The sequence below is a fragment of the Furipterus horrens genome, unplaced genomic scaffold (assembly GCF_987537825.1).
Source record: "Furipterus horrens unplaced genomic scaffold, mFurHor1.1.pri manual_scaffold_3, whole genome shotgun sequence".
Taxonomy (NCBI): Eukaryota; Metazoa; Chordata; class Mammalia; order Chiroptera; family Furipteridae; genus Furipterus; species Furipterus horrens.
In genome coordinates this window covers 16,048,437-16,068,290 of record NW_028327173.1, presented here as the reverse complement: position 1 = coordinate 16,068,290, position 19,854 = coordinate 16,048,437, and the positions used below count along the sequence as shown (strand labels likewise).

Genomic DNA, 19,854 nt, shown 5'->3' with positions numbered 1-19,854 from the left:
ATCTCCCTCAGTCCCATCTGGACTGACACCACTCTGGGACCATTCTTTGCTACTCAAAGATCAATAATCAGACATAGGGAGGCTATTTATACAAGACCATCTTTGAGAGACATCAGTGTGAAGACTCTACCCCTTACGAGATATACACCCAGGAAGGCCTGTATCAGAAACTGCTAGAAGTCTCTAGACCGAGCTTCTGCTTTTCTGTCAAAACATGAGTCTTTCTTATAGAGGGTTTCTTTATATTCTAGTAGCAAAATTAATTGTATTTGATAGGCTGTTCTCTAAAATGTTCAGTTCCAAAAGCAAAAACTAAAGTCTTCTTTTCCCATCGTTCTTATAATTAAAAACCAAGACTACACCAGAACTCTGTAAGGTATGACAATAGACAGACACGGACAGTGTCTTCGGGAAGAGTTAAAAAGGAGGAAGATTCGCTGATTTAGGTCAAGAACACAAGTAGGGAAAACAAAAAGGCGCCAACATGTCTTCCTAGGAGATCAGCATTTACTTGGCAAAGAGTAGGTTTCACCTCTGAGAAGCTCAGTGTAGGAATGAAAATGGGGAGAAGGATCTTAACTAAGGGACATTACTTTTATTCAACCCCCACATACCCCAATAAAACAGATGCAATTAAAAGTAGCCTTTTCAATAAGATAATTACATTCATTTCTTTCTGAACTTTCACGAATGAGGGGAAATAAGAGATCAGACCCCACAGATGCACCTTGAAAATCCTTTAGCCATGTACAGTTAGCTTCCTTCTGATCAGTAATTCAGCTATTTGACCTACACAAGCAGTTCTCTCTCTCTTTGTTAAATATTGGAGATTTACAAACCAAATTTGAAAATACTGTATCATTATTGGACCTAAGGCAGGCAGCCAGAGAAGCTATTAGACATGTTAAAAAATCCTAAGAGGAAAGTCACACTAATGGAGGCTGCTAGAACATCACAAATACCAACAAATATTTCTTTTAACACCTAAAAGCAGAAAAGCAAAAAAATGCACAAATAACTTAGGATGGCATCAACCAGAAATTAGGAGCCCTCTTGAGAACTGTTGTCTCTCAGCAGGGTATGCCTGCAACACAGAATTATATTTCATGCATCTAATACCAATTACCAAAAATGAATAAGAATCTTTAAATATCTAAACTACACTAAAATAAAGTCCATGTACTTGATTTAGGAGTCTCTAGAGACCTATTCAAAGTCTGCTTATTTGTATTTTATATATAATGATAACAAGCTAGATTGACTAGTTTCCTAGCTAACTACAGTTTAGCAAAATAGGAAGAGTAGAGAATAAAACAGCAAGCGGCAGGTATCCTGACAGCTAAGAACAGTGACAGCTGACAGACTAACAGAAAGAGGAAGAAAAACTGCTTAAAAGCAGACAGATCTAGAATCTCAAAAAAGTAGTATTCATAATGTTTGTCATAAAATTTTTAAAATGAGTAGACAAATGTAGGAAAATGTGAGCCATAACCTGGAGATAGATGGTCAACAGGGACACACCCAATGATGACAAAGATTTTGGAAACAGCAAAGACTTTTTGAAAAACTATTTTTATAAAGATTTTATTTATTTATTTTGAGAGAGGAAGGGAAGGACAAAGAGCGGGAGAGAAACATCAATGTGTGCTTGCCTCTCGCACACCCCCACCAAGACCTTGGCCCACAACCCAGGCATGTGCCCTGACTAGGAATTGAACCAGTGACCCTTTGGTTCACAGGCCGACACTCAATCCACTGAGCCACACCAACAAGGGCTGAAAAGCTATTTTATGTATATGCATCTTAGAGTTTAAAGGAAAATATGGAAACAATGAATGCATAGGAAATATTGGAGAAATAAAGACAATAAGGAAAAGGTCCAAATTGAAATTCTAGAAGTAAAAAAAGATATTACTCAAAATAAAAAATCAAATGGGTGAGCTTAATAACTGATTACTGAAATTTTCCTTTGTATTGACCAAACTTCGAGGTGGGTTAATATAAATTATCCACACCAAAGCACAGATAGAAAGAGTGAAAAAAAAATGAATAGAGACTCAGTGACCCCTAAGAAAATATCAAGAAACCTAACTTACATGTGACTGGAGTTCTTAAAGAAAAAGATAGATTGGGGTAAAAAATATTAAGGAAATATGGGCAAAATGTTTCCAAACTTGATGAAAAAAATATTAATCCAAGAAGATCAACAAACCCCAAGAAAGATAAACAGTGATATCCACACCTAGGTACAGCATAGTCAAATTACTGAAAACTAAAGATAAAGAGAAAATCTTAACAGCATTAAAAGAAAGGGGGAAATATTATATGCAAGGGAACATATTCTAACCTCTCATCAGAAACAATTCAAGTTATGAAACAATGGGTCTTTTATGTAAGGAAAGGAAAAGTCAACTTAAAATTTTATACCCAGCAAAAATACCCTTTAAAATGAAGGCAAAATAGAGGCTTTTTCAGATTAACAAAGAATTTGTTACCAGCAGACCTACACTACCAGAAATGTTTAAGAATTTTTCAGGCTGAAGGGAAAATTATACTATAGAGAAACTCAGACATACAAGAAGGGATGAAGAGGAATGAAGAATGCTACAAATGGTAAATACATGGGTAAATAATAAGATTCTAATTTATTAACTTCTTTAAGAAAATCAACTATTTAAAGGAAAAATAATGCCAATGTATTCTGAGGTCTACAACACACGTAGAAACAAACTGTATGATGACAACACAATAAAGAGAAGAGGGCAAAGGCAGATTGTCCGACTAGATAAAGTAAGCAGGAAAAAGAAAATAAAAACAAGAGTTAAAATCAGTAAAATTTAAAAATGACTTAAAATAAGATCCAAAGCAGATTCTTAGAAAAGGTCAGTAAAACTGATAAACAATTAACTAAACTATTTTTTAATTCTTATTTATATTTTATTGATTATGCTATTACAGTTGTCTTGATTTTTCCCCTTCCGCCCAGCATCCCCTACTCCCTCAGGCAATGCCCCCACCATTTTTCATGTCCATGGGTCATGTGTATAAGTTCTTTGGCTACTCCATTTCCTATACTGTACTCTACACCCCCATGACTCTTCTGTAACTACTTATTTGTACTTCAAATCCCCTCACTCCTTCATCCATTCCCTCACATCAACCTTCCATCTGGCAACCATCAAAATGCTCTCTGTATCCATGATTCTGTCTCTGTTCTTGCTTGTTTAGTTTATTTTTTAGATTCAGTTGTTGAGAGATATGTATTTTTGGCATTTTATTATTCATAGTTTTGATCTTCTTCTTTTACTTAAAAAAGTCCCTTTAACCTTTCATATAATAATCATTTGGTGATGATGAATTCCTTTTTTTCCTGTCTGGGAAGTTATTTATCTGCCTTTCCATTCTAAATGATAGCTTTGCTGGATAGAGTAATCTTAGCTATCAGTCCCTGCTTTTCATCACTTTCAATGTATCTTGCCAGTTGCTTCTAGCCTGCAAAGTTTCTTTTGAGAAATCAGCTGATAGTCTTATGGGAACTCCTCTGTAGGTAACTAGCTTCTTTTCTTTTGCTGCTTTTAAGATTCTTTCTTTATCTTTACCTTTGGCACTTTAATTATGATGTGTCTTGGAGAGGGACTCCTCTCATCCATCTTGTTTGGGACTCTCTGTGCTTCCTGGACTTGCATGTCTATTTCCTTCACCAAATTAGGGAAGTTTTCTTTCATTATTTTTTCAAATAGATTTCCAATTTCTTGCCTCTTCTTCTTCTTCTAGCACCCCTATGATATGAATGTTGGACCTCTTAAAGCTGTCCTAGAGGCTGCTTATACTATCCTCATTTTTTGGATTATTTTTTCTTCTTGTTATTCTGATTGGTTGTTTTTTGCTTCCTTATGTTCCAAATCATTGATTTGATTCTTGGCTTCATCCACTCTACTGTTGTTTCCCTGTAAATTGTTCTTTATTTGAATTAGTGTATCTTTCATTTCTGACTCGATCTTTTTTATGCTGCTGAGGTCCTCACTGACTTCCTTGAGCATCTTATAACCAGTGTTTTGAACTCTGCATCTGATAGATTGTTTATCTCCATTTCATTCAGTTCTTTTTCTGGAGTTTTGTTCTGTTCTTTCATTTGGGCCATGTTTCTTTGTCTCCCCATTTTGGCAGCCTCTCTGTGTTTGTTTCTATGTATTAGGTAGAGCTGCTTCAACTCCATGTCTTGGTAGTATAGCCTAATGTAGTAGGTGTCTTGTAGGGTCCCGTGGCACAGCCTCCCCTATTAGCCAAGCTGGTACTCGAGGTGTGCCCTTCGTGTGGGCCAAGTATACTCTCCTTTTGTAGTTGAGCCTTGGTTGCTGTTGGCAGATCAATGGGAAGCATTTACCCAAGCCAGTCAGCTGCAAGGACTGGCTGTGACCACTGACCACCAACCTCCGCCCCTCAATGGAGGATCAACTGTGCAGGGGATGGGTGGTGGTGCTCCAACATGATCTGTAGCTGTCCACTGGTATGCTGGCCCTGGTGTTTCCCCGGTGGTGCCAAGGTCAGCCCCCATCTGTGTTTTGCCCAGGGCCACCCTGTCTGTGCTATAAAGCAATCTGAGATGGCTGCTACTTGTACTGGGCTTGGAGACTCCCAGGCAAAGCCAAGCTGTTAATCTAGGCTGGCTGCTGCTAGTGCCTGGCCTGGGGCTCACTGAGGCTGTTGCTTGTTTGAGAGGATTTAGGAAGTTATGAAACATGAGCAGAGACCAGCCATTCATAAGGAAAAGTAGCTTGAGTAGGCCTGTAAGTTGGGTATGGCAGAGTCTCTGGGGATCATCAAGGTGGATCAAACAGTGTTAGCAAGGTTGATGGAGTCTCAGATATGGCACCAGCCTGCCAACTCTGTGGGGAGAGGGCTCAGAAAAGGGACAATGGCCTCTGCTTGCCCTAACTGCAGACACTTCAGCTTCTCCCAGTATGCCACTGGTGCCTTTCAAGCTGCCACGCTGGTGCTGGAGCTCAGAGGGAGGAAGTCTGCATAGGTGAGTCCATGTGCAGGCTCTTTAAGAGGAACGGCTTGGGGCTCCAGCAGTTTCTTCCACCAATTCAATCCCCACTGGTTTTTGCAGCTAAAGGTTATGGGGACTTATCTTCCTGGCACTGGACCCTTGGGCTGGGGAGCCTGGTGTGGGGCTGGGACTCATCACTCCCAAGATATCCCTCCAAAATTTTTATCCACCACACGTGGGTGTGGGATCAGCCCTTTCCATGACTGTGCCCCTCCTACCAGTCTGGATGGATGTTGTTTCTTTAATTCCATAGTTGTCAGACTTCCATTCATTTCTGTTTCTGATGGTTCTGAGTGGTGGTTGTTCTTTATCTTAGTTGTAATTCTGATGCAGTTGTGCAAAGAGGTGAGCCATGTTTGCCTACACTGCCATCTTGACCGGAAGTCCTAACTAAACTATTTTTAAGAATAAAACAGAAAAACTGATTACCAGTATTGAGAATGAAATAGAGAACACCACTCACTATAGATCCTACAAACATTAAAAGGAAAATGAGAATCATAAAAACAATGTTATTCCAATAAATTCTACAACTTTGATAAAATAGGTAAATTTCTTGAAAGTAAAATTGACAAAACTGACACAAAAAAACAGAAGTTCTGAATAGCCCTATATCTGTTAAAGTAATTGACTCAATAATTTAAAACAATACACACATACACACACAAATCTGCTAGGCCTACAGGGCTTTGGTGGTGAATTCTATCAAACATTTAAGAAAGAGGTAATATTAGTGTTCCACAACATTTTCAGAAATAGAGAAAAGAGAACACTTCAGTTGACTTTATGAGGCCAACATAATGCTTTATCAAAACCAGACAAAGGCTTTGTAAGAAAATTATAGACCAAAATTCCTTATAAACATAGCTGCAAAAATCCTTAATCAAATATTAGAAAATCTGCATGTTTGGTTTAACATTCTTTTAAAATCAATATGATTCACCATATTAACAGAATTAAAGAGAAAAAAACGTATGATGATCATTTCCATGAATGCAGGAAAAAGCATTTGGAAAAGTTCAATCCCATTCCTGATAAAAACTCTCAGCAAACTAGGAATATGATTTTAAGTGAATCTTTCTTTAGATTTCCTCTTTTCTCAAGGGGATTTTTCTCAATCTGATAAAAAGCTTCTACCAAAACCTATAAACCTAACATCACACTTAGTGATGAAAGACTTTTCCCTTGCTATCAAGAACAAGGCAAAGATGTCAGTTCTCACATTTATTGAACTAGAAGGCCCAGCCAGTGTAATGAAGCAAGAAAAAGAAATAAAGGGCATAGCCATTGGAAAGGAAAAAGTAAAACTGTCTTGATTCATAGACAACATGTCTATATGCATAAAAGACCCTAAAACATATACAAAAAATTAATAAATGAATTTAATAAAGTCACATGATGCCAAGTCAATATACAAAAATGTTTATTGTATTTCTACATACTACCAACAATTAAAAGATAAAAATTTAAAGAATAGCATTTACAACAGCCTAAAAATATAAAATACTTATAGTTACTAAAAGATATTCAAGCCCTCTATTTTGAAAACTGTAAAACATTTTCAGAGAAATTAAAGAAAATCTAAATTAATGGAAAGAGGTACTGGTTAAAAAAGACCCAATACTGTTAAGACATCAATTCTCCCCAATTTGATTTATAAATTCAAGGGGAATCCAATCTAAGTCCGAGGAGGATTTTTAATAGAAACTGATAAACTTGTTTTCAAATGTATGTAGAAATGCAAAGGAGCTGTAATAGCGAAATCTTTTTTCTTTTTAATTCAAAGATGGAGGAATCACCCAATGTGTTTTTAAGACTCACTATGAAGCTCCAGCATAAAGACAGTATGAACTGGCAAAAAGATAAATCAATAGAACAGAAGAGTCCTGAAACAATATATATATAATTACTCTAACATGGCATTGAAGCAATTCAACAAGGAAAATAAAGTTTTTTTCAACAAATAGTGCTAAGCAACTGGACCATCAAAATGGAAAATAATGAATGTTAACCCCTACCTCTCACCATATACAAAAATTAATGTGAAGTAGATGAGAGACCTAACTTTAAAAACTAAAATGATCAAGCTTCTGGCATTAAAAGGAGATTATCTTCATGATCATGGGGTAAGCAAAGATTTTTTTCCTAAGATGAAACAACCATAAAAGAAAATATTGATACATTGGACTTCATCAAAATTTAAAACCTCTGCTGAGTGACATCACTAAGAAAATGGAAAGCTAAACCATAGAAGGGGAGAGCAAATACATATATATCTCACAAAGAACTTACATCTAGAATATGTAAAGAATTTCTAGAACTCAGTAAGATGAGGAACAGCCCATTTTTTAACAAAAAAGGCAAAATATTTTAATAGACTTAAAAAGAAGATACAGAAGTGGCATATAAATACATAAAAGATGTTCACTATCAATAGTTAACAAGGAAAGAAAAATTAAAATCACAATGAAATATCACTGCACATCACACAGAATGGCTAAACTTAAAAAGGTGGATGATGTCAAGTGTTGCTGAAGATGCAAAACCCTAACCTATTGCTGGGAATATAAAATGGTCTAATTACCTGGAAAAAGTATTCCAGTTTCTTATAAACATTCATATTTACACAAAAGAGTAGAAAACATGCTTACACAAAGACCTGTACATAAAATATTCACAGCAGCTTTATTATAATAGCCAAACACTGGAAACAACCAAAAAGTCCAAAAACAGGTAAATGGATAAACAAATTGTGATATATTTATACAATGGAATACACCTCAACAATAAAAAGGAATGAAGTACTGATATCACCTGGATGAAAAAAGACTTGCAAAAAAAGGAATATATTGTACTATTCCATTTATTTGGAGTTTTAAAACAGGGGAAATTAGTCTCTGGTGACAAATCAAAACAGTGGCTGGGGTGAATGATGGGGGATTGACTGAGAAGGAGCAGAGGGCACTTTCTCAGGTGATGGAAATGTCCCATATCTTGACAGGGGAGGGGTTTATATGGCTTTCTGTATTTTTTAAAACGTAGCAAACTATATATTTAGGATCTGTACATTTTGCTATATATATAAATTATATTTATATTTAAATAAGTAGATGGTAACTATCACAGGGTTGTCGTGAAAGAAATAAAAAAGACAAGAACGCAAGGGACAGGTGTTGAGAAGACAGTCATTTCCATACACCTTATCAGGCCCTCTAGAACATTGCTGTGCTGCACAGTGGATTTGATGGTGCCTACCAAGTCATGACAGAGGTGGAAGGAGGGGAGCAAATCTATTATCCAGTCACTGAAAATGGTTGCTATTTAGTGAAAACTGTTTGCCTAGAAGGTTCACCTGTGGAGTTGCTGATTCCCAAAGCACGCCAGAGAAGAGCACAAATATTGCCTATCTATTCAGGAGGACGCTAATCAGTATGCCAAAGTTTCTTCCATAAAAGTTACCACTAACGACACTGCACTAACATAGATGGACAATTGCCCTGGGCTTAAATTAGTGAAAATTCAGAGTTAAGAGACATACTCAGACTCCCTTATAAGTTTGAGCTGTTCTGACTGCCTGACTGCCAAGGTTGGGGATTTTCAACCCCAATCTTAGAAAACAGCTTTCTCATGGGAAGAAACACCTACAACTGGGCCACCACACTGAGGCCACACCCTGTAGCTGAGGTCTCTGTGGCTTCTGTTCTCCCCAGGGATGGAGAAACCAAAAGCACGTGTGGCTTACAGTGATTTCTGCATGTAAGAGAACCAAAACTAGGCTGCCTCAGCTATTAACTGGCCCCCAGAGCTGAGTGAGGGTGAAGGAGAGAAGAGGAAAGGGACTTAGGACCTCAAGTCCTCAAAATTCTTTGAGTCTCCAGTTTGTTTCTTACCTACCATCATCTGCCATGAGAATACGGGGCTAAGAAAGTCAATTGTTTCATTTCTCCAAATTATGCAAACACTTGTACATAAGACCTTGGCCCCAGGGTGATGGGAAATCAAGAGCCAGGGATTATTGTTTGAAAGAGTCTGGGATTTTTGAACAGCAGGTGTACAGAACTGGAATAATAATAATAACCCTTGGTTTATGACACTCACCCCTGCTCTGTGAAGAGCCCCTCTTTTAAAGAAATATAATAAATGCCCACGAGGCAACTACTCTTCTGAATCTTGTCAGTCATTTCCTTACTAAGGCTTTCCCGACCTGGCCCATAAAGTAAGGTAGGAAGAGAATTTCCTAAAGGCCCCACCACTTCCCTTAACACAGACTCAACTTAGGCTGCAGAGGTAGGCACCTCCCCCAGCCAGAGGCAGTGCCACAAGGCTGGGTGCCCACCCAGATTACCCAACAACTCTCCTACACGCAGCTTTCCAATCTGCAAGCCTGATTTATTTTTTCAACAAGAGAAAAGATGTAAGTCCCTTTGAGCAATGTATGTGTGATATATATCACAATATTTATTTTTGGTGGAGTAATGGATCAGTCTTCAGGGAAAGCTAGAGAAAAGGCATTTCTTGAGCCTGGATGTAAATCAGTCACTCTGAAAACCACAGGGGAATCTATATTCTTACCGCCCTGCTAACTACAATGTGAAATAAGCAGCTGACTTTTAAAAGCCATTGTATTATTTGTTTCTAGACCAAACATTAAAGATAGTTAGGGACGTGAGGCCTGAGAAGCAATTGCTCCTGGAATGTCTGTGCCGAATTCTCCCAAGTGATGGTGGAACTCAGAATAAAAGTAGAGATCCATCCAACCTGCGGGTGTTAAGTTGTACACCTGGCGGGGACAAGTTCTAAGCTTTCCTTACAATACTCAGTTCTAAGGAAAAAGGATGAGATACATGGCTGGGCTTAGGATGTAAGGGTCTCCCAAATGACCTGTCCAGTTATTATAGGCCAGTCCTTCTCTCTGTGTTAAATGTATCAGAGGAGAATGGGAGTAAAACTGAAGGACGGGGAAATAAAGATATTCAATGGATTTGCAACTTAAACAGAGCTCTTCAAAGGAAAGCTATTTAAATCTGAGGTGTTCCTAATATTAATTATCCTGAACATCCCATAGGCTCAGATCCACATGCTATAAAGAACATGAAGCCTTTTAATTTTCCTACCTGGTTCTGGCACTAGCAGCAATAAATCAGACATACAGAGAAACCACACATGACTAACGAACCAGCCTATTAATGGGGAGCAAAGAGCATTGGCCAAGATGACTTACTCAGACACAGCCACAAATCATAACCAGCAATATCCTGGAGGCCTAAGACAGCAGACACAGAAAGCAAGAGCCTGGGCACTCCCTGCCAAGTCACAGGCACTCCAGGGCGACTTGGGCATCCTGCAGATGGCTATTATCCAGGCATGAAAGATTTTACTCATGGCTGCCCCTACCCCACTCCCTTTAAGTTAAATTTGCACATGGAAAACTACTGCAACTTTAAAAAACACCTCTTGGGACATGAAGCTACTAAGCCCGCAAACCTTGCTGTGGGTCCCTACTCTTGAGACTCAGAATCAGGTCCCCTAGGAAGAACGGCCAGCCACTGCCACCAGCAATCTTAATTACTAGTTTATAGATCTTTACTGTAGCCACTCATTCAAGTGTCTGAGCCAACTACGTGTCATACCCTATTACAGGTGCTTGGGCAGATCAGATCCCTAAATGAAACAGTAAACAGGTAGGAGTAAGGGAGAGATAAGAATCCCCTGAATGCCAGTCTGTTCATTTTACCATGAAAACTGAGGCGCAGTGATAAATAGGGATTTTCCCCTTACGTTGGAGTTGACAGTGTGGCTAGGACTTGAATCCAGGTTGGATTCTGTATGTAGAACTGCCACAAACCATGGTATGTGGGGGCACAGGGAATGGGGACAGGGTGAAATTTAATCCTCATTCTCCATATAAGGCTAAGGATAGCCACACTCTGGGACTGTGTTCTCACTGTCCCAGACTGCCCAGTTCCCTTTAACAAAAGCCCCAGTCACTGGAAAGGACGATTGAGGTTCCCCAGATCAGCAACCAACCATTATTAATAGGACCCAGGAGAGTTTGAATCCTTTCATTGGGATATAACCCTGACAAGCTATATACTTCCAACTCTTGTCATGAGTGAGAAGAATCTGTTGAACTTAAATCCATCAGAAACCCCCTATAATAATTTTAACAATAATTTCCTATATTATAGTCAGGTATGAACGGGAAGACTGTTAGTCGTTTTACATCTTCTCCAACCCTTTGCTCTTCATGATCTCAAGCTGAGAATCTGTCACTGTTCAATCCCACCTCTAACGCTCAATATGGGTGATAGGAATAATTAACTTAACCCTATAAATATCTACTCTTGACTATGCCAGGGATACAAAATGAACACCACCACCATCAACAGCAACACACTGCTGTCCCTGACTTTATGGAACTAAGGTATGTTGAATACAGAACTGGGAAAAGTCCATCTGCTAAGAAGTTCCAGAGCTGACTGGCAGTCTACTTAGAGCCCAGGTCTGGAAGCAAGAGTGTCTTGTGACCAGCCTATTCTCCCCTCCCTCACTCTATTTTACAGAAGGAAAAAATAAGGTCCAGGAAGGAGAGAAAGTGGCTTGCCCAGAGTCTGACAGCTTGACAGTTGAGCTAAACTGTCAAACCTCATGTTCTCTGGGTCTCCCCTTTCTACCACATTGCCTCCTCCGAAGTACCAAACTAGCAAAGTGAGGAGAAATAGTTGGTTCTAGTGACAGATTGTTTCCTGATGCATGTACACCCAGAACATGCAGCTCCCACCCATCTTGTCAGCACTTTATGCCCATGTCCATCTCTCAAACTAGAATGTTTATAAATATAGTTTGTTGATCTAGAACCCGGGTGTTCGGTCTTCATGCACTCATTTATCACCCTCTCTGACTCTCTTGGTGTTTACTTTCACTTTAAAAAAACTCATAAGAATAGAGCCCTTTTTATCTGATGCTAGCTCGCCCTCTGCTTCTGGGGTCTAATCAATCCATGTCTGGAAATAAACAAGCGAGAGAGGAAAGCAACAGTCCCTTTTATCAAAACAGGCACCTTTCTGAAATGATCCTCCCCTGAGCATGGCACAGATAGAAATGTAAATGAGAAGGAAATGAAGACATTCTCCAACAATAATCATATGCATTCCCCAGCAGGTAGGACACCAGGGAAGGTAACTCTGGGTTAAGAGCTAAACCAAAAACTCTGCCCCACATTATTCAAGTTGTTTGGGAGGGTGAGGGTGCTGGGGCCCAAACTCAGGAAGCCTGAAGAGGCAATAGGCTTCAAAACATAATAGCATATATAGTCCAGGTGTCTCCATTCTGAGACTCTCAAGGTCTTCAAGATAGGAAGAGAGGGCTCATTAAGCAGCAACGTCAGGTATATGCAAGTACACCTCCAGCTACTGCTGGGCACACTGAGATGCCAGATAGAAAAATCCAGACATCTGGCACCCAACATGGACCTCCATCATGTTATTTTACAGCCCCCTTCAAAGCATAGTCTCCACACCTCCTAACTCCCACCACCCTCCAGCCACTGCAGCAAGTCACACCCTCAGCCTCTGCCAGCAAGAGAGGCTGTATTTGTACAGGGGGGCAAAACCAAGTCCCCACTAGCCAGGCCACCATGACTTCCAAACCCAGGCTTTCAGAAATGGGTCCCATATCTACACACAAATGCAAAAGTCACCTCTTCTGAAGAGGACAGTGGTTAATTCTTAATCCTTTGGAGATCCTTTTGAAAATTTATGGCCACTCTGGACACCCCATGAAAAACTGCATCCATGTAGATTATATGTGATTCCACCGGGGGTTATGCCCTCTGAGAAGGTCTAAAGGGCAGAAAGGGCTCAAGTGCTCACAGGCCAATTTGAGAAAGGGAGCTGTGGATGGTCCAGATGAGTATTCAACAACAGTTTCTTAACCAAAAAAAAAAAATGCCCCTTCCTTAGTTACTGCAAGTTCCAGCCTTTAATTAACCTTTCAGATACCAACGAGAATTTGGAAGTTGAGAGTGAGCACAAATACACCTGCGCGCGCACTGGCGCGTGCACACACACACACACACACACACACACACGACTCATCTTGGCTTCCTATCTTGAAGTCACAATATGTCCTGTGATCTATAGTGAACACAGTTTCCAAACAGGGCTGAGTAACAACAGAGATAAAAAGTGGGAGAAAGGCTCTGGCCGGACAGCACAGTTGGTTAGAGCATCGTCGCAATATGTCAAGGTTGCAGGTTCTATCTCTGGTCAGGGCACATATAAGAAGCAACAAATAAATGTATAAATAAGTGGAACAGATTCTCTCTCCCTCCTTCCCTCCCTCTTTCTAAAATTAAAAAAAAATTAACTAATAAAAAGAGACGTGGGGGAAAGGTAGGAGTTGGGAGGGAGGATAGTCTGAACAAAGAGAGGTGGGCAACTGAGCTCTCCACTGGCTGAGCAGGTCTTGGAAGGACAGGCCCTGACCCTCACTGTCTGCTCCCCCTGAAAATCACAGCAGATCTGCTGGCTCCTTTGCAGCAAACCAAGAAGTCCAGAGAGCAGCAGCCCTTTTTGGGGGAGCATCCTCCCCTTTCTAGGGAGAAGACCCTGGCCCACTGGTTGCCCACAGCCCCCTGGTGGCCCGGGGGTGTCACTGCAACCTCCCTGCACTGCTGGGCGCAAACCTCACGTAGGCAGCTCTAACAGTGGTAGAGTAGAATATTTAGGTACCAGTGGCAGATTGGCAACAGTTTCAAGCCATGGTGAGGTTTGCTTTTGGTTTCTTAAACTAAGATTCAGACTCAAAGTGATCCTTCTCAACTCCTCCCTGGTACAATCCCTACAGGGACCAAGTTCAAGACCTGCTTCATTAAGCCAATAACCTTGAAGCTTCTATAGCATTGCCACCACCTTACCAATCATTTCTTCCTGCATCACATGCAATTACGTGCAACTGTTCCAAAGCTCAATAGAAATAGTTAACGCGAATGCACAACATCCTCTGGTTTGTAGATTGCTGGCTGCAAAAGACTTGTAGGACATAACACCCCCTCCCCAAATCCTGGGTTTCCAGGAAGCAGATCCAAGTGTTTGGGGGAAGTCAGAACTTAAGGACACACAGTGAGAAAGAGCATGGCCCTTGGCCCCTTGCAAGCAGATAGGGAGTCCGTTAAAGAACTTTACTAGATCCTGCACAAAACTCTTACCAGCAACTACATAAAAGAAAGGAGTGGAGCCCACTCACCTGGGCTGGGGACTGGACTGGAAAGACCAAAGCCTGGCGGGAAAGTTGGTTTAGTGGTTCAGCTACCATCTCTCAAGGGTGGGGATCATGAAAGGAGCCAAGCGGCTGGAAAGTGAACAGGTAGGTAAAGGTGGGAAGTTTGGGAGGAGAAAGAAGGGTGCCGAGGGTGCCTGGCGGGCCTAGAGCAGACCAGGGACCAGGAGTGACTCGGGCCAGGGGGAGTGGATGGAAGCACAAGGGGCTCTTTTCTTTTGGGGGGTGTAGGGGGCAGTCCTTACCTCCTTGATTTTCTCCCGCTGGGTTTGAACTAGACTCTGGGGCTCCTCACCCTCGTCGGTTCTAGTCCCCAGGACAGGGTGGCGGAGGCGGCTCCTGAACGCGTTAAAGTCAAAGGTAAATGGGGTGCTCCCCTCCTGGGGTCTGAGGGCCTGCACGCCGCTGCTCCGGGCCTCAGTGTCCTGCTCCCGAGGCAAAGTGGGGTGGGTACGCCGTGGCCACCCTTTCCTGCGGCGGGTGCTGGCTTGGCTGATGGGATCATCCTTGCCCGGGGCTGGTGCAGCGGGGGCCGGGTTGGGGAGTGACTCCTGCTCTCGAGCCGAAGGTTGGCCGGGGACTTCGGCAACTACCTCCAGGCCCGGCTGCTGGGCCCGGGGGGCCAAGAAGAGGCGCTTGAGGCGAGAGGAGTTGGGCAGTAGGAAGAGGGCCCCGAAGCACAGGGTGACGAGGCCTGAGAGGAAGAGGAGGAAGAGGAACTTCTGCGGCAACCGCAGCCCCCATGGGGAGGCAGGGACGAAGCCGGGCACTTTCCGCATGAGCATCGTGGCCCGGCACGGGGCTGGGGAAGCTCGGCTCCAGCCGGGCCCCTGAGGGTCTCCAAGTCCAGGCACTTGTCAGCAGGGGTCTCAGCTAGGGGCGGTCGTCGAGGGGCGCCGCCCGGGGTGGGGGCTCCCTGAGAGTTTCGGCCGTTCGGGGACTGCCTCTCAAGGATGAACTTCCTTCAGAGTTTGGAGCGAGTCTCCCCGCGCCGAAGCGGGGGGCGCAGTGGCCTCCGCGGGGCCCGGGCGAGCCGGGCGGCACAGCTCAGGGCCCGGGCCCGCAAGGGCCAGCCGCGCAGCTCCTCCCCGCAGCGGCCGGAGCCCACGGGGCCCGCGCCTTCCCGCGCTGCGGCCGCTGCTGGGGCCGTCACATCCCGTCCGCTGTACCGGGGCTTTCGACGCAGAGGGGCGCCCGCAGGCCTCGTCCCCGAGCTGAGCTGCCCTCGGCCCCTCGGCCCAAAGTTTCAGCCTCAGAAGCAGCTTCCAGAGGGGGAAGCCTTGGAGGGAAGGCGAGGCGGTGGAGGGGCTGGCGTGTCAGCGGCGCTCCGAGAGCGCGCAGACACAGCCAGGTCGCGACTGCGCCCGGACTCGGCTATCCGGACACGTTCACAACTTTGCCCCTCCGCGGAGCGAGTGCCGGACAGCGGGAGCTGGCACTTCTGAGCCTGCCGGGGCAGAGGGCTTCCCGGGCCCCCTCGAGCCAAGGGATGCACGAGTCCGGGCCCGGCGCCGGGGGCCGTCCGCGATCAGGCACGGCGAGGCGGCTGCAGATGCGCCCGGGAGTCTGGGCTCTCGCCCCGCCAACTCGGGAGGGCTCCGGGTTCCCGCTGGGATCACCTGTTCCCGGCCCCCACCGGCTCCGGCTCCGGGGAGCTCGCAGCCCCGGCTGCGCCTCCTCCGCTGCAGCTGGCGTCCTCGCAGAGACTGCTCCAGACTGGCCACTGCCGCCGCAGGCTGAGCCGCTGCCGCCACCACCGCTGAGGCTGCGTCCCACACGAGCGTACAACCACCCCGCCGCCTCCGCCACCTCTGCCGCGCCACCGCCGCCGCCGTTGCCGCCGCAGCCCCGGCTTTCACTGAAAAAGAGCCGCGGCTCCGCCTCCCTCCGGGCCACGCCCTCAGGCCACGCCCACTGCGCGCCCACGGTCCACCTCGGCGGCGCCGCAGCCAGGCCAATAGCCTCAAGTCTGTGGGTAGGGCGTGCGGGCCTCTGCGAGGGTGCGGAGAGGGAACTGGAGTCCAAGCCACGCCCCCTCGCTCAAACAGCCCGCACAGTGCACACTCCCCCCATCCCACCAGCACCAATGGTCCAGCTGCGCGGGGTTGGCGAGGGCGGGGGTGGGGAGCGGAGCGAGGTCATTGGCTGCCTCGGAGGGATCCCCGTTGGGCTGCAGTTGCCCATTGGTTAGTATCCAGCGTTCGCTGGACTGGAAGCGACTGAGGTCCCCGTCCGCCCCGCTCGCGCCACTCCTGTTGTTCATCCCTCAGTGGTTGGCCCCTCGGGGGCCAGGAGACCTGGCTAGATTGGAGGGCTCTGGTCATCATTAGGTAACCTCTCTCACCCCTCAGTGTCAGTCCAGGATTGGCAGGGTGCTGGGGGCCTGTTCAGGGGTCTCCAGAGCTTCCGCAGGAGCTGCGCTGGTGCTGTTGTGGCAGGCTGTGAGGAAGAGGAGGCTGGAACCAAGCCAGGGAGCTGTGGCTGCGGCTGGGCCGGGTTAAGGCAGTGTGTCGACTGCACCCCCGCAGACCACCGCTCTGCCTGCCTTTTCCCTCAGCCCCAAACCGGGCCAGGACCCGTGGGTGGGGCAGGGAGAGATGCTGATGCAAAGGCAGGAGGGCAAGAAAGGAGAGAACCCTGGTAGTGCGCACATAAGATCACACACATATGGCATGTGTTCCTAGGTGCCTGCATGTGTTTATGTGCACTTGCATGTTTCTCTGCATAGATGTATATGCACTCACAGATTGCGTGTGTGAGTGTACTTGCACACAAGCATACACTTAATTTAGGTGTGGACACTAAGTGATTATACCAAAGCATGCATAGATATATACACATTAGTACAAATTTTGACATGTGCACTCATATACCCACAGATGCACCACAGACAGGTCCAAAAACATGTACATGTACACACTGCCCAGACTCCTGTGTCTCAACCTCAAGGCCCTCACTTCTTCCTCCTTGAACTTAAGTCTCTCTGTGTCTTTTCTTCCTGTTAAACCTAACCTAGGGCAAAGCAACATTGTGCTGTGTGGGTCTTTCATGCAAAACACTTTATAGAGACAAATAACAGCAGAGGGAGAGACAAATTAAGAGGTGTAATAGGCAAGAGGGAAAATATCTGCTTTCAGCTGCAATTTAAAATGAAATGCAGCGTTGACGAGACAGAAAATACTGCAGGGAGGCCTTTCCTGACAGAAGAATTGGCCCAGGCAGGCTCTCACCTCGTAAATCTTGCTTCTTCCCTGAGGCCTGCTACGGATGGGCTTTTGGGACTGAGACATCCTTATACGTCTGGCCAGGCCACTGACAGTAGACCCTCCGTTGATATTTAAATACCCTTGGCATATAAATCCCTTTCAGTTGAAAATTAAAAGCTGGTCTGGGTAACAGGTGCAATTAATTTGATCATTGGATTGAATAATCCCTCCCAACCCCACAAGTTCTAACTCAGATGTTTCAGTCTCTGATGAGTTGATTGGCAGGAGTCAGTTTCCTGGAACCATCCAAGACTAGGATGTGATCCACTTGGATACAGGAGCCCAGAAAACTGGCTTGGCCTCTCCTGATCCCCACCGCCTATGCATCTTCTCACTGGGGCCGACCTCCGGAAGTAGCAGGCCTGTCTCTGGAGGACCAGGCAGGAACCCAGCATTCTTTGGAGGCACCCCACGTTTTCCACATTGAAGAGAGTAGGGGAGTCACCATTCAGTCCCCTGAGAAGGTAGGACCCAGGAGAAAGGGAGGAAGGCAAGGCTGAGCCTCAGAAGGACATGTCTGTTTGAACTGGATGCTCCCTGTGATGGTGACCCCAGGACCAGTCTGTGGCGTGCCGGTGAACCGGGGGAAAAGTGGGGCTGCAGCAGGAATAACACCCCCTCCACAGACTCAGGCTTCAAAAACTAGAGCCCAGAGGCGACAACTCCATTTCCAACCAATATCATTTGGTGATTACACTGTGCTGGTACTAGCATAACCTTTACAATCTCCCAAGCAAGCTCACTGAAACTCTGTAGGTCCCCATCCCATCCCTACACTCCTAGACTCCAAAGACCTTACACATACCATGGCTCTTCTCTCACTGGAGTTTTACTATTGACATGCTGTCTGACAGCAGACACACTGAGTTGTTCATGGTAGGGATGATGGCTCGTTCACCTCTCTAACTACCTTAGGGCTTAACTACAATGCCTTGCATGTGGGCACAATGTTTGTTGAGTAATGAATGAATGGATGAAAGCCCATTTCACAGGTGAGGAGATTGAGGCTCAGGAAGGGGAATAATAGTGAACTGACATTTTCTATGTGTCAACTATGTATTGCTTCATTTATTTTTCAGGACACTCTTATGAGGTAGATACTATTAACAGTCTCATTTTACAGAAAAGAATGCTAAGGCTTAGAAAGATTAAGAGTCAGTTAACAAGTATCTTTCTCAGTTTAATTCAGAAACGCAGGAGGGATTGGGCACAGAAATGAAAGCTATTTTAAAAATCTATTCTGTCGACAAACATTTATTAAAATTAGATGCTAGCTATCACAATAGTCTCGGGAGGACACAAAGATGAGCAAGGCATGGTCCCTGTCATTGTTGATTCATTCATTCATTTAGTGAAGAACTCTTTATTGAACACCTATTATGTGCCCGTTGCCGAGGGCTGGCATAACAACCCTAGATAAGGCAGACATGAAGCCTATTTTTAGGGGATTGCTTGTCTACAAGGCAAGAGGAACCAATTCAGCCCATCAGGAAGGAACCCCCAGGCCTGGGCACTGTGCTAAGTCCTTCACTCTCATCCTATCTGACCCTCACAATAGTCCTCTCTGAAGTAGACCTTGAAGTCCCAATTTAGTAGATAGGGAAACTGAGGTTCATAGGTATGACATGACCTATTGAAAGTCACACGGAATAACTTGTAAATATGAGAGAAAACCAGACTCATCTAACCCCAGAATCTATGCTTTTTCTGTTAATAATGTTAATAATAACTGAGATTCATAGGGCACTCACTATGTGACAAGCCCTTATAAGAGCATGGTATAGAATCTTACTCTAATCCTTACAACCACCCCATGAGACAGGTACAATTATTACTGACATTTTACAGAAGAGGAAACTAAAACACAAAGATGTTGCCTAATGTCACACAGAGGAGAAGTGGCAGAGGAGGATTATGAACCCAGTTGGTCAGGCTCCAGAGCCTCTTCTGTCTTTCAGAGTCTATTGTTCTCCATCTTTTAATGCCATGAGAGCAGGTGCTCTAGGAGGTCAGGGCAGGGAAAGAGCACTAGCCTCAGGCAAAATCATCACAGGCTTGTTGGATTATATGAGCTCATGCAGTCATTCAGCAGGTATGTATAAAGTACCTGCTATGTTCCAGGCAATATACTAGGCTTTAGGGATATAATGGTGAGCAAAAATAGACACTTGGTTCCATTGTGGAGCTTAAAGTTTTTTGGGGAAGAGGAGTTAAAACAAATAAGCAACCCCCAAATAAGTATGCAAGCTGAGATAG

The 19,854-nt window shown here is 44.5% G+C and overlaps 1 protein-coding gene across 1 annotated transcript in view; it reads right to left on the bottom strand.

The window, feature by feature from the left end:
* LOC150014381 (mannosyl-oligosaccharide 1,2-alpha-mannosidase IC-like) overlaps positions 1 to 16,272 on the bottom strand; it is a 95,725-nt gene extending 79,453 nt beyond the window's left edge. The window contains exon 1 of the mRNA XM_090268821.1: positions 14,578 to 16,272. Coding sequence (XP_090124947.1) covers positions 14,578 to 15,117 — 540 coding nt within the window. The 5' untranslated portion in view covers positions 15,118 to 16,272. The remainder of the gene's footprint in view (positions 1 to 14,577) is intronic.
* Between the last annotated feature and the right edge of the window lie 3,582 nt (positions 16,273 to 19,854).